Source organism: Nycticebus coucang, chromosome 3, assembly GCF_027406575.1.
Source record: "Nycticebus coucang isolate mNycCou1 chromosome 3, mNycCou1.pri, whole genome shotgun sequence".
Taxonomy (NCBI): Eukaryota; Metazoa; Chordata; class Mammalia; order Primates; family Lorisidae; genus Nycticebus; species Nycticebus coucang.
In genome coordinates this window covers 50,832,646-50,854,109 of record NC_069782.1, presented here as the reverse complement: position 1 = coordinate 50,854,109, position 21,464 = coordinate 50,832,646, and the positions used below count along the sequence as shown (strand labels likewise).

Genomic DNA, 21,464 nt, shown 5'->3' with positions numbered 1-21,464 from the left:
TCATCTTTAGACCCAATTGACTCAGGAGGCTGAGCTTGGAGGATCCCTTGGGCCCAGGAGTTTGAGTCCAGCCTCGACAACATAGTGAGACCCCATCTCTTAAAAAAAAAAAAAAAATTGGCTATCTTTCATGTACATTTTACTTAATATAGTAGAATTTAAGAAATCATATTATTTTATCCTAAAGTAATAGGGGAGATGGAAAATGTGCCATTTTAGTTTCAGTGTTTACTGCGATCTTTGTGGCTCATTGCAGTCTCCCCATTATGTGTGTTGGGTGAAGCCCCCTTTTCTGTATATACAGTCTTGTGCCGCATAACAACATTTCAGTCAATGATGGAAGGACTGCATGTATGGCAGTGGTCCCATATGATTATAATGGAACTGCAAAATTCCTGTTGTCTAGTGACTTTGTCGCTGTCATAGCATCATAGTGCACTGAGTTACCATGCTTAGCGTTGTGTTACAGTTGCCTGTTGTATCCAGTACAGTAAGGTGCTATACAAGTTTATAGCAAAGGAAGCAATAGGCTATACCGTATAGCCTAGGTGGATAGTAGGCTGTACCATTGAGGTTTGTCTAAGCACCCTCCATGATTTTCTCATACAACATGTTTCTCACAATGTATCCCTCTTGTTAAGTATACTGTATTTAAATCTGTGCTATGTGGTAGTTATCTATATGTAGTCAGTAAAAAGAAAAGCCATGCTAACAGCCTGCTATTACTGCATATGCTAGTTCATGTAAGAGTTAAAGCTCATATACCGTAGAACACATGTGTGATCCCATCCTTGATGTGGCCAGCCTGTTTGTAAGCTATCTTAAAATTATTGAATACTGATGCTGAGTTAAATGTTATTTTATTATTATTATTATTATTGATTTCTTTTATATAATGAAAGGATATTTTCTTTCTTACTGGTTTTGGCCTGAACTTAGGAATTACCCAGGTTTTCCTGTTAAAAAGACAAAATTTACAGGAGCATGCTACATTTATGTATGGCATTATTATTAAGTAAAATTAACTTTCATGTGTGGTTCAGGGACAAAGTCTCTATATAATGTACTGGTGAGGCACAGAGTACTTCCTATTTTGTCATTTTTAGGGAACAGTGGCAATTGAGAAGTGAATAGTAATTCACAAGCTTTTGGTAACAATCAGCTCACACAAATAGGGTGTCTTTGATTCTTCTTCTTCTTTTTTAAGGCCTTTTCTTTCTATTGAAAGGGAAGGTTCTTATCAGAACCAAATGCAAAGTATCAAGGAAAGATGGAACTATAGGATTTTAGTATATGTGGCATGTGAGGTGATTTTTTTTTTTTTTTTTTTTTTTTTACTTCTCTAGACTAGCTCTTCAGGATTGGTTTATGTGTGGTTGTTATTTTTTTGTTTGTTTTTCCTTAATGTTGAAAATGAAAGATGACAGCCTACAGGAGTGAGCAAAGGAGAGTTTGTAGAGTTTCATAGAAGCAGCATTAAATGACAAGAAAAGCATAATCTGGCAATAAAGATTTCTTCAGAGAAGTGCTTCTCAGCTTGGGCTTGCACTCAAGTCACCTGGTAGCTTAGGGTTTTTTTTTTATAAACTATGAAAAATCACACTTTGGAGATGGAACCTGGGCATTGGGTTTCAAAAGGTGTCCAGGTGATTTTAATGTGTGGTCAGAGTAGAAAACTGGAACTCTTGAGCTTAGAAATTTTATAGTTTTCAAATGTATGCCATTATGAAACATTCTTTTATATTTAAACTTTTTTTCAAAGAAAAACTATTCATTTTTCTTGTCTTTTAGCCTTCACATTTTAAACTTGATACTTTTTAAAGATTGGGATAAACCTTTAAAATATTGACTATGCTTCTTTAAAGCATTTAACTTTGTATTTCATAAGACTTTCTACTACTGAATCTTTCATTTTTATATAACAGATTAAATATTTTGAAATACTTTTTTCAGAAACAGCAAACTGCCATCATGTGCTGGAAATCCATCCAAATAAAATGTGATGTCCTTGATGTTACTTCTGTGTAGACTTACGGAACTGTCTACTCCTATGAGAAGAGTAGACCTCTTTGGTTCTACTTTTCTGCTATTACACTCAGTGTTCTCATGTGTTTTGGAGATACTTTTTGCATGTATTTGGTGACATGGTTAACTTTATTAGAATTAATTTTCTTTACCTTTAAGTAGAAAGAAGGAAATTTTAAGTTAACACTTGACTTCTGTTAATTTTCTTTTGTAACCAATTCTTTTTGGCTAGCTGTTGGCAGCAAAACAATGTGAAGATTATTTTTATGTTGACTCCGTGGTAGATGGTATATTTATTCACATTTTTCAGTACCTACTACTCAAAGGTATCTAGCTACTCTGCTGGCACCAAGGATATAGCTGTGAATAAAATACAGTTGCTGTTTTCATGAAGCTTATAGTCTAGTGCAGGGACTTGTAGAATCAATTTGTAAATTTTCTCTCATCTTTGTCAGAGGTTTTAAGTGAGTAAATGTGAAGCATTTTCTTTGGTAAATAATATATCTCTTCCATTAACGAGGGAAAATCTATGTAAAGTCTTTACTCTTGAATATACATAAACTTCTAACTCACGTAGTATTTAATAGTCTCCATGTGATTTTCTTGCATTAATTGAAATACTTGTGTAGTTGAAAATGTAATTTAAAAAAGTGTCTATATCTAGTTTTTCATTGCTATTTTTCTTTGAGAACATACTTGGTCTTTGCAAATAAGCTAGTAGTATGTTATCCTTTCTACATATGTCCAAATATAGTCACATTTAAATGTTTCAGGATAAGTTGGGATTCAAGACTTATTCTTACTTTGATATTAGCTTACAGTGGTGTTAGGTGCTGTATAATGTAAACACCAGGGAGACCTTACGTAATGCAGTCAAGTGCACACATGGCTGTAATTTACTATCTGCCTTACGTATATGAGTTCACTAGCCAAACTAGCCAAGCCAGTGTGGAAGGTAGACAGGTTATTGTATATAGATAAATTGCTTCAGCTTTTTGGGATTCTTCAAATGATATTTGTTAAAGTGACCCTGAAGTAGTGATGATGCCTGCATTCCTTGCAGAGAGGTGTCTGTAGGCTATTGATTTCTGCCTGTCAGTGTAGGAGATCTTGTTGGAGGTAATGGGAGCTATATGTTCCTATGTTTCTAACTGATTAATCTGTTGCTTAATTAAGCCTTATTAGCAGCCATCTTCTATGTAGTTTATCTTTTTGTAATTGATACTATGGGATGGAATCAACAAAGGGCTTAAGTAACAGGATAGTATAAAACTTAACAAATATCATTAGAAAAAAGGTTTTTGTAAAATTTAGAGACAAGACATCTGAGTAAATTGTTAAAATAAAATGGGATTTTAGGTTAGAAGTGATTTGTGTTAGTGCCATTTGTGAGATGAAAGATAACATTTTTCCTTTGTCTTTATATATTTTTAAGTAATCTTTAAGTTGCTTACTAGCAATTATGATAATGTCCACAAACCTAGGATTTTAGCTTATATAAACTTCTCCAAACTTAAAAAATGCTGTATTTTATGAAACTATAATTTGGTTTGAACTGAGGTCCTGATTTAATAGAACATTAATTTAGCAAGAAGATTGAATGTATTCATTGTCTTTGAAATGTTCACAACTTAGTTATTTCTTAATTCTCCACTTTTCTTTGTTTTTTTTTCTTTTGCAAACAAAATGTCTGTATATTCACCCCAGTGTTATTTTTATATGAGTATCAATGTTATCTAAAAAAAACAAAACAAAACACAAAGGAAATGAAGTTGTTTTTAAAAAATGACTCTCCAAGAGAATTATGCTATTCTTATTTGAGAGGGATAGGAATGAGTAACATTTATTAAGTATATTTGCTGTAGACTTCAGTAGGTAGTTGACAAGTATCTCTTAATTCTTAGAATAGCATTGGGAGGTAAGTACAGTCATTTCCATTTTACAGATGGAGTAAATGAGGTTCAGACATTCAGTTACTCGCCCCAGATCATGCAGTTGGTAAGAGGGTAGTGCTGCAGCATGGACCTAGCTTGCTTGCTTCGAAAGCCCTGGCCACTTTCAGGGAAAAGCTTATATTTTACACATAAGTATAATATTTTAAAAGTCTATATGTAATAGGATAATTATTTTAATAATAATTCTCTTAAGAAAATGTATGTTGCCATTTCTAATATAGGTGGAAGCCATAGTAATTTGAGTGCTGTAATGATTCCCTGGGTTCAACGACTTTCTGTTAGGCAGTCATGAGAGCACTGTTAGTACCTTTTTAAAAGGTGAACAAAAATATTTTGCCCCACTTTCTTGTTTTTAAGATGCTCCAAGTCATAGAAATGGGAAAAGCAAATGGTCATTCCTGTTCAGTTTGACAGACCTGAAATCAATCAAGCAGAATACAGAGGGTATGGGCTGGTCGTATTTGGTATTCTGTCTAAAGGACGACGTCGTTCTCCCTGCTCTGCACTTTCACCAAGGAGATAGCAAACTACTGATTGACTCTCTTGAAAAATATGTGGTATTATGTGAGTAAGTATCAAATTATTTTCTACTTATTGAAATTGGATTGTTGTATTAACCCCAAGGCAAACTAAATGTGTCCTTGGGCGTTAGTGGTCTATGTGCGTATGAGGGCGTCAGCTGCTTTGTTTTTTTTGAGATAATGACTTTTTAGAATCAGTGACTGAACTGAATAACATTTTGCCATTTTAGTAATTTGAATGTGAGACTTATCCCCTTATAACTGTTATAAAGGACAGAGTAGGCCAGTATTTTTTATACATTTAAGTGATCATTAGTAATTTGTAGATTGTATTTTAATTTACCTGTGATTATGTATTTTCTGTTAAATATATAGTTCTATTTGTAATGTTGCAACTGTAAGTCAGGCAAGTCTAAGTCCTTAATACAGTCGGTTCTAAGTTGGAAGACAGGGCCTTCTCATTTTCCAGACATCTTTCCAGGTATTCGTTTACCTGTGCACATCTGCACACACTCATTCTCGCTCTTAACTCTCAGCGAGTATTTTTTTGGTATCTATTACATATTACCTCTCAAGCACTGTGCTAATTGCTTGATATTCAGCAGTGAACAAAATAAGCATGTTCCTGGGTCTCTGAGAATTAATGATCTTGTGAAGGATACCAACAGGTGAATGGCAGTTAAACTCAAGAGCTAAGATGGAAGAAGTACAAGGTGCTTCAGGAGCTTCCCCAAGGGAGGAGGAGTGCCTAATTCAGACCAGGAGATGCAAGGAAGACTTTATAGAAGAAGGAGCATTTAAATCAAGATCTGAAAAATGAGTGAACTTGAGTTTGAAGGGGAAGGAGATACACAGAGGGGAGGAGTTTTAGGTGTAGTATAGACCTGATGTAATCACAGAACAAAGCAGTGGAGGATTATAGGTCTGCAAAGATGGGGAGGGGAGGGCACCAAAGATAAAAAGGAGTCCACAGAACTGAGTAAAGGCCAGAGCATGGAGGATCTTGGAAGTCATGTTATCAAGTTGTTCCAGTCACCCAGATAAGATGAAGGTGTTCTGAACTAGGAGAGTGACAGGAAAGATGAGATGTAATGAAAAGGTACCTAGGATTAGATTTTGTGATTGGACGTATGGTGTTAAGAAAGGACTTGTTGAGGCTTTTGACTTAGGGTAACTGCAGTTGTGATTGCTAACTTCATTAGTAATGTCCTTACTGTATAGCAATCTGAATCTAGATTATCTGAGGCTAGGAGTGATCTACAGATTCAGAGATTTTGACTATGTGTTTTCTGGCGTGAGATTCCCCCACCATGTTGATCCCTTCTGGCTGGCCTTAGGCATGTGGTTCAGCACCATGTGTCAGAAAGTCAAAGCTGGTGGTGGTATGTGGGATCTTGGATCTTGAAGTGAGAACCGGGGAAGAGGCTACCAGTGAGAGGGCTGAGTAGATTCTGGGAGAAGCAGTGTCATGATGAGAGCAGGTGATGGCTTTCTGGTAGCAGGCATTAAAGACTTGGGGTCTTAGCACTGTTGTAAGCTCAGTATCAGGATTGTAACTCACAGAAGAGCTCATTTGATCTGAGACTTTGATTAAAGGCTAGTGTCCAGGATGTGGATGGTAATAGCCCCTCTTTATCGGTAAGATCATACTTTGGAGAAGGAGGCTTAGATATAAGCAGCACATTTTAAACATGCTGGACTAACTGTACTGCGTTGAAGAGATAAGCACTGTAAGAGAGGAATCAAATGATCTCATGAAGAATATTTGGAGGATATGGAGTTTACCTTAAAGATGAGAAATTTCAGTGCAGCATTAGTAAAACCCAGACTTGCTGTGGTCAGCAAGGCCCCAGGCTGGTTTAGGTGTTTATCTCTTAAACCTCATCTCATGCCATTCTCTTTTCTATTCTAGTTATGTGATTTTCTTTCAGTTCCTAAAACTCCCTAAACTTGTTCTTGTCATTTACCCATACTGTTTCTTTTGCTGGGATTATTCTTTCTTTTATGATCCCTGAGGTCTCAGTTTAATGTCATTTCCTAAGAGAGACTTTCCAGGATGCCCCGCCCCCAGCCAGTGTAGGTTCCTACCTTCACTCCTCCTCCCTGTCCCATTCCCTTCTTTGTGGCCTTCATGGCAGTTAGTGTAAATTAATTTTGTCTGTGCATATCTTTTGTGTTTTACCCTGGAATGTAAACTTCATAAGGACAGGGATTATATCTTGTTTCCATTTATTTCCTAGCTCCTGGCCACAGTGCTTGGTCCATAATAGATACTCAATAAATATTAGTTGAATGAATAAAAGGCATGGTAATTATCAATTGGACAAATACTTTTGAAAAGGAAAATACGACCCCAAGCCAAAATTAGGAGATAGGTTTTAACTCAGGAGATGAGTTTTCTATTCTCAAGGGTTCAAGTCTTTTACAACTACTTAGCCACAATGGTATGTGGACCTTCAGTATGCATTGGTAGTGTTTTCATGAGGGTATGACATAGTAAGTGGAATCTTATTTCATTTTATGAATTTATAAGCAAATGAGAAGAGATGGTAATAAAAATACCATTATTAGTGAGGCTCAGACATGTGGCATCATAATTATCGCAAATCTGTTTTCTGTTTTTTCTTTTTGGGAGACAGAGCCTCATCCCTTTGTGCACTGGGTAGAGTGCTGTGGCATAGCTTACAGCAACCTCTGACTCTTGGGCTTGAGCAATCTTCCTCCCTTAGCCTTCCAACTATAGACACCTGCCACAACGCCCAGCTGGTTTTCCTATTTTTAGTAGAGATGAGGTCTTGCTCTTGCTCAGGCTGGTTTAACTCCTGAGCTCAAGCAATGCATTATCCTTGGCCTCCCAGAGTGCAGAGATAACAGGTGTGAGGCACTGTGCCTGGCCCCAAATCTGTTTTCACCTCACCCAGTTGTCACTTTTGGATAACTAAATGCTTCTCTAATGTGAACAGACCCCTCTCAGTGTGAATGAGAGCAGAATGAAAGTACTTCCTCTGCTAGCAAGCAGGCAGAGAACAAGAGAGCCTAGGAGTTATGCCTGACATGCACCTTACTCCCTGCCCCTGTTTAGCTGGTAAGTCCCCAGGAAGGAGAGTTCTTTAGGAGAAGTGCTATTTTTATTTAGAAATATGAAACCACGGGAATGATGTTCCTCCCTCCATGGTTATTTTTTTTTTCTTGGTTCATATATATATATATATATATTTTTTTTTTTTGAGACAGAGTCTTACTATGTCGCCCTCGGTAGAGTACTGTGGTGTCACAGCTCACGGCAACCTCCAACTCTTGGGCTTTAGTGATTCTCTTGCCTCAGCCTCCCAAGTAGCTGGGACTACAGGCACCTGCCACAATGTCTGGCTATCTTTTGTTTTTGTTGTTGTTGTAATTGTTGTTTTTGGCAGGTCCAGGCTGGGTTCAAACCCACCAGCTCCGGTGTATGTGGCTGGTGCACTAGCTGCTTGAACTATGGGCGCTGAGCCTGTTCATATATATATATATATATTTTTTTTTTTTGAAGACCTACTGTGTCTTAGGTGCAGCCCTGGTACCTGCTGGGAAGATAAAACAATCAAAAAAGGCCCTGCTTTCACAGGCTTTTGTAGTATTATTGGAGAGAGAAACATAAATAAATGTAAAATTTCAGCTGAATAAGGTATACGAGATGCTTGCCTCAACGCTTGACTTCCCAAGGTGAAGGTGACCATAGTGATACTCAGCAATGAGTTATGTAGCACTTGTTCCAGGTCTAGTTTGTGAGCTTGTCAAATCTGGTTGGCACTATAAGATTTGAAAGGATGATCTGTAAGTTTTTCACATGCAATTGAAATTCTGTGAGAGAATGAAATCAACTAAAGAAAGGATAAGGTTGGACGAGATGTGAGCCTAAGTGATTACTTGCAACCTTTAATTATCTAGTCAAAGAGAAAAAGCTAGCAGTGGAGACTGACCTCCCTACAGTCTGCTGTCTTCTCATTGAACTTAGTCATTAAGTTTACCGTCACCCAGGATGTGGCGGACTGAAGTGACTAGTTCAAAAGATACTCCCCTAATGTCAGCCACTTCTACTTTGTATATCCTCCTGGACCACAGGAGGTGGGGAAATTTGCTTTCCCATGAATGTTTGGAATGCATAAGGAACAGTGCATCAAATATTTTATCTCCAAGGCCCCTCTACTTTAGGCTAAAAATAAATGCTCTCTATTTTTTATTTGTAACAAATTATGCCCGATTATAGTGTGCCATATAGCTTGTCATAGGTTATTTAAGGAGTCCAAGTAGTAGAATAAAGATATTTCACTGTTCAAATTTGTGTAAGTCATCTTCCACTATCAAATCTTAAGGAGAATTTTTTTTTAAAGGAATTTAAAACAATTTTATGAGATTAATGGCTTGATGTCACTATTCATAGCAGTCACCTGTGCCATTCCTTCCCACCAGCTGGGATAGGTTTGGGATTGGCAGAGGCCAAATACACTGTTTATAGATTTCCCAGTAATCCTTGTTTTTAGCCCCACATCTTATTGCCTTCCAGCTTACCTACTATTTCAGAGTTTTCAGTCTCTGAGATCTGTAGGACAGATCTGTTCCCTTCTCTATATCTCAGTCTAGAGTTCAGTAGAGGCAAATCCTAAGAGTTTGGGAGAGGTGATGTGCTGGAGCAAAAAGAATACAGAACTGTCTTCTAGTACCTGTCCTGCTGCTGGCTTGACCTTGGGAAAGTTTTAAGAAGAATTGTAATGGCACTTGTTCTTGTTTGTTTTGATCCTAGTAAATGGAATTCCCAAATTAAGTGAAAATTCAAAGAAGTGAAACTTTCCAAATACAATGTTATCACCCATTTTTTAATTCTACCAAGGTGTCAACCATGGGAGTCTTATTTTCTGTCCCTGGAGCAGTGATCCTAAAAAAAGTTTCCAGACTCATATTCTTGTGATCAAAGATTTTTGTAGAGAACACAGAGAAGAAAAGTAGTCAAGGAAAACCTTGGTTTCACCTTTATGCAGATGCCAGCCAATTTATGAGAAAAACCAGGAGAATTAGACCAGTTGTCTTTTAATTTTATTAAGCTAAGTTGAAGAACATGGCTTTCATCTGTTTCACATTGTCTTTCGGTTGACAATACGCCCCTAAAGAATTACATGTTCCTTCCTAAAGAGCAGGCCTTCCTTCCAGAGCAGGGCTTACCATATACAGATGAGCAGAGATTGCTAGTGATCCAGGGACTGGGCAGCCTTACAAGAGCCAGGGAGAGGCTCGGCTAGAACAGTCATGTGTAATTCCATCTTTCAGTCTTAACAGCCAGGTCTAGTCAGTGCAAAATAGGCCACTTTCTTGACAAGTGCTTGTTTTTATTTGGAAGCATGAAACCATGAGTCTTAACATTTCTCAGGTGATGTTCTTATCGATCAGGAAAATAACAAATTGTTATATTCATTGATGTTTATAAATGTTCTCTGATTTGTCATTTAAAATGTGATGTTTACTTGGGTAAAATAATGTGCTACATTTTTCCTACCTTTCTGAAACCGAGTTGGTTGCCAGGCTAAGATGAGGCCTGTTAATTCCATTAAACTATCTTGTATAATGGGGGGGAGGGGCATTTTTACATTAATATATAGTTATCAAAACAATAAAATATTCTTCTGAAAAGCTAGATTGGTTATATCATCTTATAGCACCAACAATTTAAATGATTAAGGTCTATCAGGGGTATCCAAACTTTTTTTCCCCTCTGCCTCACATTGAAAGAAGAATTGTCGTCTTGGGCCATAATTAAATATGCAAATGCTAACAAAATTGATTAGCAAAAAAAAATCTGTGTATATTTTTCTCAATATCTGACTCCACGGATAAGTAAAAGTCCTCACAACATCATCCTGTGGCCCACAGGGCACAGGTTAGACACCCTTGGACTCTAGATGTAAAATTTTGTAATTATTGTCAATATTCTACACCGTTCTGTTTTTATTTATATTTTTATTAGTATCTTTTGCAACATTTTATTTATTTAACCTTACATATTGGTCATCCTCAATAACAATATAAAATAGCTAACTGCCATATCTCAGTGCACAAACATCATTAATTAATAAAATTTCTGAATTTATTCTGGAGGTCTTTGGGGGAGGCACATCCTAAAGCATGTGAAGGGATTCAGAATTTTCAGAAGGGATGCTTCTTCTTTAGTTGTGATATCAGACCATGACTTTTAAACAATATAACAGGTTTCTAATAGAATGGCTGGTGTTAATGTCATTAACAGTTTCCCTTACTGTTGCAATGAATGTGAAAGTCTTAAGTGATATGTTAACATGAGAGATCAGTTTCCCAGAAGACAGACCTAAAGATTAAATCAACGTTGTAACATGACAGGTGGAAAGATAGTGATATTATTCTTGAATAGCAATCCTCCTTTTAGGATTGCAGCAATTACCTAACAGGATGTTACTTGTCCCTTGACTGATGTACTTTTAAAATATTTTGTTGATTGGGCGGTGCCTGTGGCTCAAAGGAGTAGGGCGCCAGCCCCATATGCTGGAGGTGGAGGATTCAAGCCAGCCCTGGCCAAAAACTGGGGGGTGGGTGGGAAATTTGTTGATTACTTTTGGAACAGTCAGGTCTTAAATTTCTTCATCTGTCTTCTTTTTTTCCCTAGACCTTCCCCCACCCCCTGTCACAGAGTATTTGTTTAAAAACAAAAAGAAATATTTTCCTTTTAAGAAAGGTGTTTGTGGTTGCTTGTTGGGAAGGCAGGCCTTTCTCCTTCCCATCTCCAGTTTAGTAGCTGCTGTTTTGGATATGAAGGTTGCATGTTAGATCCTCTGTACACGTAGAGGTAGTATTTTGACTTTCATAATCATTTTTATTTGGATTTTAAAGAAATAATTTGACTTTATTGTTAGAAACAAACTAATAATTACAGTGCTAGCACTGTGGTAGTGAAAAAATTTTATTCCTAAATTAACTACTTTTCTGATGCTATTTATGCATTTAAAATTGACTTATCATAAGGAAAAACCCTTGTGAGAAAATTCTTTAGGTCTTCATATTAAATACGACCTCTCAAAATGTTCAGATTTTAAAATGGGTTTAAATGTGTTTAAAATGGTTTTTAAAATGTGTTCTTTTTCCTACATCAAATGACTCAACCTCAGCTGCTTTTAAAAAGCCAAGGGTCTTATGAGCTACTGTTGTTACTGTGGATCAGGTGTTGTTTCTGACTGTGTAAGAAGGAGATCTGTTTGGATTTCATATCCCCTCTAGCATTGCTGTTGCATCCTGTTATGTTAGAATTGAGAGGAGATAACTGTTATTAAAGATCGTATCTCAAACGTTTATAATAATCTAGAAGTATATAGCAGCAAAATAACACATTTAGTTTTATTTTAAACATAGAAAAGTTATAGATTTATTACAGCTGACTTTACTAAGTCATAAAACTTACTGACTAGAAAGAGACTAGGTAATATGTCTGATTACCTGAAATTAGATGTCCATTTAGAAAATATTTTGTTTATTCTGTAGTTATTAAGAAATGTGGGAAGAGACTTGCTTCCAGAACTTAATAAGCAAAAACTAAAAATTCACTATTACAGGACATGTACCTAATAACTCTTGTTGAATATGTTCATATGTGTGTGTTTATAATTAGCATGATTAGTGATCTTTACCAAATAACTAATGTATTGTATCTTATATTTTTAACATCTTATATTATAGTACTACCAAGCTATGAAATGAATTTGGAAACCTTTTCAAAATAAGACATGTTTTTCTGTATTGTACATAATTATCTACCAATGAATTCCAAAATGTGTTTTGGCTTTCTTTTCATTTTTATGCTAATAAAGTCAGATGTACTGTAAGGCTTTTCTGTTGTAATTCTGATCAAGAATTTGGGTTCAACTTTAATAATAAAAAGACTAATCACTCAATTATAAAAAAAAAAAAAAGAATTTGGGTTCATTAGAGCTAAGTCCTATTGGCTTTATCTGGAATAAACATACTTCATATTTTATATTTGTTACATAAAATTTGTATAGTGTCTGTTAATTTTGTATGTTTCATGTAGATTTGAAGGTCATTTTTGAAAGTTACCAAATACTTATATCGTATTCATGGGGGACTTTTCTAGAACTGGATAATAAAATTGTTTTTTTGGTTTATTTTGGAAAATAAACTCTGTATTAGTACTCATTCAGGTAGTAATTGATGCAGTGTGGTAGTATTTTCTATACATCCCTTTTTTAAATTACAGATCTTCACAGGATAAAAGAACACTTCTTGTGAATTGTCAGAATAAGAGTCTTTCACAGTCATTTGAAAATCTTCTTGATGAACCTGCATATGGTTTAATACAAGTACGTTTCTTAAATCTAACCTGTATTAATCTATTAATCTAACTATTTTACATACCCCCTACCTTTCATCTTCTTAGAGTACACAGAATGAGGTAGGTGTCTGTGTGTGGAACCTTCATGGAATTATTCTCTGTAATTTTATAGAAATATGTTCCATATTATTTGCAAAACTCCAGAAGCTTCCCTCGTTCTCAGTTACTCTTATGGCAATTTTTCCCTTTATTGTATTGAAATTGGACATCAGTAGATTTTTATTATCACAGATTTCATTGATTAGGTCACAGGGTAAGCCACTTTGAGTTAGTTAATGATCAATTCAGGCAAAAATATTATTTGAATTATAAGTTGTTTTGGGTCATGATAATCTAATTCCCCTAAAAGTATTTGAGTATGTTCTTGTATTTAGCTAAAAATACGCACACAACACATACAGAAATGAAATTATTTTTACTTTGTAAATTTGTTGATTCATTTAACAAGTGCTTGAGGGCTTACTATGTCTTAGGTATTCTCTTCTTGGTTTTAAATATGTAGAGATTAAAAAGATAAAGGAAGAACTTTTTAGGAAGAAGGACAAGAGTTAAAAAGTATTTAAAATAGAAAATGAGGGACCCTTTTGCTTATTGTAGAATAATCAGTTATTTAATAAACTGTATTTGCTAAATACGAATGAGCAAGCAGTTTGGGCTTCAGAAGTAACCCTGGGATGTTAACAGTAGAAAAATCTTTTGCAGTTTTCCAGGACAACACTGTTTCAGAGCAAATTATTCTTGTCAGCATGATTTACTATTTGTATAATTAAATTAACATGTCAGACAGTATTTACATATCATGAGTTTTTAAATTTAGCCATTAGATGTTTTGTGTTAGACTAGTGTGGTAGTGTATACTTCAAGAAATATTTTTTTTTTTTTTTGTGAAGGCAGGACTGCTAGACAGAAGAAAGCTGTTGTGGGCCATTCACCACTGGAAAGTAAGCACTGCATATATTTCTGATATATGCAGATTGAATGAAGCCTGCAAATCATTTGCTTATCTGCAACTCAATCAGTAGCATTAACTTGCCATTTATTACTCTGTTTTAACCAAATGAAAAGGTTGGCTTAGAAAACTTAAATTTGTCTTCCAAGAAAGAAAATAATTTTTTAAGATAATCTTAGAACACTCTGTCTTAGTTCTGATTTCTCCCCCTTTAAAAAACTTTGCTTTATTGCCGATGATGAAAGTATTTTTATTCTTTATTTGAATTAACGATGCTTGTATTTTTCTTTTTATTACATAGAAAATTAAAAAGGATCCTTATACAGCAACTATGGTAGGATTTTCCAAAGTCACAAACTACATTTTTGATAGTTTGAGAGGCAGCGATCCCTCCACACATCAACGACCACCTTCAGAAATGGCGGACTTCCTTAGTGATGCCATTCCAGGTCTAAAGATAAATCAGCAAGAAGAGCCAGGATTTGAAGTCATCACAAGAGTGAGTGGAGGTTTATATTAATACAGTTCTGATGTTTTAACAGGAGGACATGTGTTGAGCACTATAAAAATTCATTTTTAGTGCTATCTACTTCTTTCCCATAATCCATTTTTATAGCTTTTTGCTAACTAATAATATCTGACAATTAATGCTTGTCCTGCCGCCAAATTCTTGATTTGTTCTCCACCTTATAATTTCCCTATTAATGTTGGATTTCTTTTCTTTGATAATAATGAACAGGTTGTTTGTTTCATTTAGTGCATCGCTGTGAGTGAAGCATGAGCCTCATTTCTGTTGCTCATTTGCCTGTTTGCTCAGCACAGGTGTCAGGGCCAGCTGGTCAGGACCCTACTGTAGGGCATTCATTCTCAAGCGAATCTTTACATTTTGAAGTGGGATGGGTTTTAGCCTTGAATTATGGCAAATCTATATATACTCAACCAAACTTTTGAATTTGCTACAATTCTAGGCTTGCACATAGTTAGAAAATCTTAAGGATTTAAATTCTAGTGCTTAACTAAATCGTTTATCTTGCAAATGGTATTTTTAAACTATAAGCATCTGTTAATTGAGTTAAAAAACTGTAGAAAAGGGCGGCGCCTGTGGCTCAGTCCGTAAGGCGCCGGCCCCATATACCAAGGGTGGCGGGTTCAAACCGGCCCTGGCCAAAATGCAAAACAACCAGAAAATAGCCGGGCGTTGTGGCGGGCGCCTGTAGTCCCAGCTACTTGGGAGGCTGAGGCAAGAGAATCGCTTAAGCCCATGAGTTGGAGGTTACTGTGAGCTGTGTGAGGCCACGGCACTCTACCGAGGGCCATAAAGTGAAACTCTGTCTCTACAAAAAAAAAAAAAAAAAAAAACTGTAGAAAATGCCAAGTGGAGCTAATGGGTCATGAATCAATTCTGAGAATTATAAACTTTAGTTTGGAAGAAAAACTAATTTTAGTATATGATCAATGGAATAATTATATATTCTCTTTTTAAATAATACAGCATGCCATTTGGTTTGAAGGTTTCTTATGGAATTTATATGTTGAATTTTCTGTACTTATGTAATTGAACCTAAAATAGCAAAAAAACCTTAAAATTCTTTTTAAATTTTATTTTTGACACGAGCTCTCTCTCTCTGTTGCTTAGACTGGTCTTGAACCCCCAGCCTTAACTGATCCTCTTACCTTAGCCTTCTAAAGTTCAAGTATTACAGGTGTGAGCCACTGTGCCTGGTCAACAAATGTTTTTAGTCTGTGGGATTTCATATCAATGTATTTGTAACCCAGTTGTGTGTTCAGTGGCTCACATCTGCAATCATAGCACTTTGGGAGGCTGGTGGATTGCTTGTGAGGTCAGGAGTTCGAGAGCAGTCTAAGCAAAACCAAGACCTCGTCTCTAAAAAATACCTGGGCATTGTGGTGGGTGCCTGTAGTCACAGCTACTGGGGAGGCTGATGGAGGATCACTTGACCCCAAAGAGTTTGAGGTTGCTGTGAGCTATGACGCCACTCTACCAAGGACAACAAAATAAGACTCTGTCTCAAAAAAGAAAAAAAAAAGCATTTTAGATTTAGTGTCTATACATACTGGTTTTGTTTCACTGGTTAAAGATGTACTTGTTACTGTTTATCTTCTTATTTTAGATTGATTTGGGAGAAAGACCTGTTGTTCAAAGGAGAGAGCCAGTATCAGTAGAAGAATGGACTAAGAACGTTGATTCCGAAGGAAGAATTTTAAATGTAGATAATATGAAGCAGATGATATTTAGAGGGGTAATTTAAACACTCTGATATGAATTGTATTATCAGTTGCTAGTATTCAGGCTTGTTGCTGTGGTTGGTTTTTATTGTAGGAAGAATGAACTTTTTTGATGAATGGTGCCTTAAAATTCCTGGATTGAGTGGGACAGAGTGAAGTGTTCATGATGCTCTTGGGGATATTAGGTAGTGAGATACCCTTGGCAGTGGTGGGGAACCTGCAGACTTCTGATTTCAAAATTATGCTATCTTAGGCCTGGCATGGTGGCTCACGCCTATAATACTAGCACTCAGGGAGGCCGAGGTGGGTGGATTGCCACCAGAGCTCAGGAGTTGGAGACCAGCCTAAGAAAGAGTGAGACCCCATTTCTAAAAATAGCTGGAAATTGTGGCAGGTGCCTGTAGTTCCAGCTACTTGGGAGGCTGAGGCAAGAGGCTCACTTGAACCCATGAGTTTGAGATTGCTGTGAGTTATGACACCTTGCCACACTCACACTCTGTTGAGGGCGACAAAGTGAGACTCTGTCTCAAAAAAAAAAAAAAAAGAAAAAGAAAAAAAAAAAAGATTGGCTCTCTCTCTTTTTTTCTTCATTTTTTTTAAAGCTTTTAATTCTTTCTTTTAAAAATTTCATATTACTACAGTGGTACGCGTGTTTAGTTGCACAGTTTACTTTTGTATATTTTAAGTCAAAATTGTAAGTGTGCTCTTCACTCAGAAAGTGTGCCCTGTACTTTTTAAGGACCAAAGGAATCAAGAAAAGGTTCATCTTTCAGCCCCACTGTCTGCTGTGTGATCTGTTGTATACTCTGTATTATTTAAGATTTCTGGCAACTGCATATATCTTTAGAATCTAGAAGTAAAAAACAAGATAGTATTCACTCAAACTATTTTAATGTATAAAGTTACCTCTTAAATAGTAGTTTTCCGTTTATAAGTAGGTTTTGTGAACGTACAGCATTGCATCTTTTTTATTAATGTGTTTAATATGCACACTTTCTTTAGGGACTTAGTCATGCATTGAGAAAGCAAGTGTGGAAATTTCTTCTGGGTTATTTTCCTTGGGACAGTACTAAGGAGGAAAGAATTCAGTTACAAAAACAAAAAACGTAAGTATTAGTCTGTTGTGTGTTCAAAGAAGTTGAAGTAACCTGCCCATGTGAATTAGTATAGGGTTTCTAGATGAGGATTTATAATAGACCAGGGAGTGGGAAAATAATTCTATTTTTATCATTGTAATTTTTTCAAACCGGAAACACTCGTTAGAAGGACTTTGTTGGAGTGATGTTGATGAGTACATAAAAAGATGGTTAGAACTCCAATTCCTTTGTACAAGTTTTTTGCATATTTGAAAGATAACTATTTAGACATACATTTAAAAACATTTTATTCATCTTGACTCATTTTTACAGTTTATTGTGAAGTTATAAAATTGGGTGATAAGAGGTTTATTTATTTGCTAGAAATTGCCTTTGAATTATTTTCCTCGTGCTCTTATAAACTGGTATCCTTCATTCTTCTTTGGAAGAATATTTCTATTTTAAGTTATTTCTAAAACTTAAAAAGAAACAAATTAGCCTTCTAGGTAAGTTGTTTTGTTTATCTTGTTCCCAGTTGTGCTCTAGGGCTTTTGATTTAAAGCCGCTCTCTGTCAGTTTGTGGAAAGGATATGTAGAATCCTTTCCAACTAGTTTACCAGTCCTTCTAATCTAAGGCATTTTTTTGTGTCTCCAAGTTTCTGCAATGAACTTGTTGGAAAATGGAACTATAATGTCATAGTTTTTACCAGTCACATCCTAAAGGGCCTGGGGGAATCGGGGACTGACCCACTCTGATGTATTTTTTGTATATTTATGTGTGGCAGCAGCACAAAACATCGGTGGGGTTTAGTTCCTGGCCTCCCACCCCCACATTGACTGTGTAAAGAAGTCATTTAGATTTGTATTTATAATTATTCAGAGGCTTTACTGGTTAAATTATAATGACTCGAATAATTTTTTTAATATGATTTAAAGGACTGAGGTATTTGGTATGTGTAAAAGCATAACTAAAATTATTCTGGTAAAGCTTATCAACATAAACTGTGTATCAGGTTATTTTTTCCCCTTTATTTTTACTCATTTGTTAAAACTTTAAACATTTCACTATTATGTTTATAAATATCATAATGCTTTGCTATACTGTTTATTGAAAAAGCCAATTAAACAATATTAAAAATAAAGTTTTTAGGCGGCACCTGTGGCTCAAAGGGGTAGGGCATGGGCCCCATATGCCGGAGGTGGCAGGTTAAAACCCAGCCCTGGCCAAAAACAAACAAACAAAAATAAAGTTTTCAAATAGCGTTTTTTGGTATCAAATTGTTTTCTATAGTGATGAATACTTCAGGATGAAACTGCAGTGGAAATCTGTCAGCGAGGAACAAGAGAAGAGAAATTCGAGGCTAAGAGATTATAGAAGTCTTATCGGTAATTTTTTCTTAACAACTTGGGAAATGCAAGCGAGGGGTTTCTGTTGATGTTTTATTAAGGTTAAAGAAGTGAAGATAATGTGCTACAGCATTAGCATTCAAAAAGCAGATCATAGGGCGGCGCCTGTAGCTCAGTCGGTAAGGCGCCGGCCCCATATACCGAGGGTGGCGGGTTCAAACCCGGCCCCCGGCCGAACTGCAACAAAAAAATAGCCGGGCATTGTGGCGGGCGCCTGTAGTCCCAGCTACTCGGGAGGCTGAGGCAAGAGAATCGCTTAAGCCCAGGAGTTGGAGGTTGCTGTGAGCTGTGTGATGCCACGGCACTCTACTGAGGGCCATAAAGTGAAACTGTCTCTACAAAAAAAAAAAAAAAAGCAGATCATAATTAGAATGTGCACTGTGATGTGTGTTTTATGTTCTTGGTAATTCTCTTCAAAAAGGCTTACGAATTCAGTAAGTGTAAGGATCCATACATTCAACTTTTGGTTCTAAAATATGATTTTAAAAAAATTGCTTAACTTTATTTGTGTTAATTTCATTTGTAAAAGCTTTCATTATTTTATTTCTTATTGTAAAAGCAATTTGTATTTATTATAAAACAGTTAGGAACTATAGATGAGCAAAAAGAAGAAAATAAAGATTAATTTTATTTCTGTTACCCAGAGATAATTCTGGTCAATGGGCTTTGGTTTGTATCCCTCTTTTAGACCTTTCCTAAATATGCATACACTTCATTTTTTAAACTAAATGACTCTAGACAGTAAATTTTTGTTAATATTTCAAAATAAAATAACTGTTTCCCCTGGAAATAACTATTCTTTAAGGAGAAAAAGAATGCTTGATAGAATTTTATCACAAAAAAATTAGACTTGGCTGAGTGTGGTGGCTCACACCTGTAATCCTAGCACTCTGGGAGTTCAAAGTGGGTGGATTGCCAGAGCTCAGGAGTTCGAGATCAGACTGAGCAAGAGTGAGAGCCTGTCTCTTCTAACATAGAAAAACCTAGCTGGGCATTATGGAGGGCCCCTGGAGTCCCAGCTACGTGTGAAGCTGAGGCACGAGGATTGCTGGAGCCCAGGAGTTTGAGTTTGCTATGAGCTTTGATGATGCCCTGGTGCTCTACCCCTGGGTGACAGTGAGACCCTGTTTAAAAAAAAAAAAAAAAAAAATTAGACTTATTGCCAAATAGTATTATGTTGTCTAGCTCTTACAATAAAGACCAGGTTAGTTAACTTCTTAAAGGATGCATAGTTAGTGCTGTATGTGTTTACTGGACAAGTTTTAGTTCAGAATCTTCATTTCCCAGATGAGAAAACTGAAGCATTGAGAGCTTAATGAAATCATGCAAGGTCATGTGGTTACTAAATGTGCAGAGCCCAGTTCTAATGTTCTTAAGTACTTTATTACAGTGTCTCTGTACTATCTTATGATAGCTTTGCATAGTAGTGGAAGTTAGTTTTGAATAGAAGCTGATGAGGTCAAAGAGGGAATGGTGGAGATTAGATGCAGATCACACGGAGCCCTTGTAGGCTGTTGTGAAAACTTGGCCTTTACTCAGAGAGACAGGAAGCCTGTGGAGGAGGTGAGCAGAAGAGTGGCATGATCTGAGCTGTGTTGTAATAAGTCACTTTGCTGTCTGGGGAATAGTTGTACAAGGGCAAAGGTAGAAGTGATACCAGAATTTTGCTTCTTAGGTCCTTGGTCTTGGGGATTCGAAGAATGAATCCTTGGACCACAGATCAGGGTAAGGTAGGATTTTATTAGAAATTAGAAAAGAATACAGAAGTAAAAAGCACCAGAGCTTCTGGAAGGGGGAAAGAACTGAAGAACTCCCTCAGGAGTTTCCAGGTGGGCTCTTTTATCTAGGGGTATTAGGTCTAGAGAATTTCACGGGGCCAGCAGTTGGTAGATGGAAAAACATCTTTTCAAAGTTAGTGAGTGCATTAACGAATGAATGTAGCTCCTCCTCCACTAGGGCGAGGTTATCAGGTCCATTTACAGTATTTGTTTCTGAAAAGGGATCAGGGTGTGTGCTTCTACTCAAGCTGGAACCACTCAAAGGACCATCTCAGGTTGCTGTGTTCATGATCTTATCAGAGCCCAGAGGGTGTGTTCCAAAAAAGGCAGTCTGCTTCTGCCTGGAAATGGGGGTCTGACCTCTGGGCTCACCTGGGCTTAGAGAATGGGGGGCTTCCTGTCTAGCTTTGAGTGGTGGAATCCTGTATCAGAAGCAAAGAAGAAGACCGTTGGAAGCTATTGCTATAATTCAGGGGACAGATGATGGTTGCTTTATCCAGGGGGGCTAGAAGTTGAGTAGATGAGATTTGAATATAGGCTTGAAGAAGCAGAGGTTATATGCTATGCAACTATCTGGGCGAGGGTTGCTCTGGGTGAATAATAGACTTTTCTGCCTCAAAGCCTCTGTATATTTAAGAAGAGCAGACCAGTGTGAATGAAGTCAGTCTGGGTAGGTTGTGCAATGAGCTGGATGGGAGATAGGAATGTTGGTTTCCATATGTATGGTATCTCAAAGGCTTAACTGATGTATCAGTGTTGGATAAGGGAAACAGAGCTTAAGGATGACTCCCAGGTTTTTAGGGTGAGCAAATGGAGGAATGGAGTTGAAGTTGTTTATTACTAAATGGACGAAACTATGAGAGAAACAGGTTTAGAAGGGAATGTTTGGACATTAATTTTGAGATGCGTCCTGGATGTCTACAAGTTAATATGTAGAGCAGAGCTGGGTATTTAGGGCTGGAATTCAGAGGAGAGGTAGCAGATGGAGATAAATTTAGAGGTCGTCAAGGTAGATGGGATGAAACTCGGTGAAATCATACAGTTATAAAAGAAGAGGCCCAAGAACTGAGTTAGTTTAAAACGTAAAAACACTTTAGTTTTT

General features: G+C 36.6%; 1 protein-coding gene across 7 annotated transcripts in view; it reads left to right on the top strand.

Moving 5' to 3' along the window:
* The window catches only part of TBC1D15 (TBC1 domain family member 15), an 80,354-nt gene that overhangs the window by 41,330 nt on the left and 17,560 nt on the right, over positions 1-21,464 (top strand). For 5 of the 7 annotated variants that reach the window (XM_053583651.1, XM_053583653.1, XM_053583654.1 and 2 more), the window contains exons 5-11: positions 4,338-4,548; positions 12,771-12,873; positions 13,796-13,846; positions 14,156-14,353; positions 15,987-16,115; positions 17,104-17,207; positions 18,469-18,563. In XM_053583651.1, coding sequence (XP_053439626.1) covers positions 4,338-4,548; positions 12,771-12,873; positions 13,796-13,846; positions 14,156-14,353; positions 15,987-16,115; positions 17,104-17,207; positions 18,469-18,563 — 891 coding nt within the window. The remainder of the gene's footprint in view (positions 1-4,337; positions 4,549-12,770; positions 12,874-13,795; positions 13,847-14,155; positions 14,354-15,986; positions 16,116-17,103; positions 17,208-18,468; positions 18,564-21,464) is intronic. The other 2 variants (XM_053583652.1, XM_053583655.1) reach the window with 1 other exon arrangement.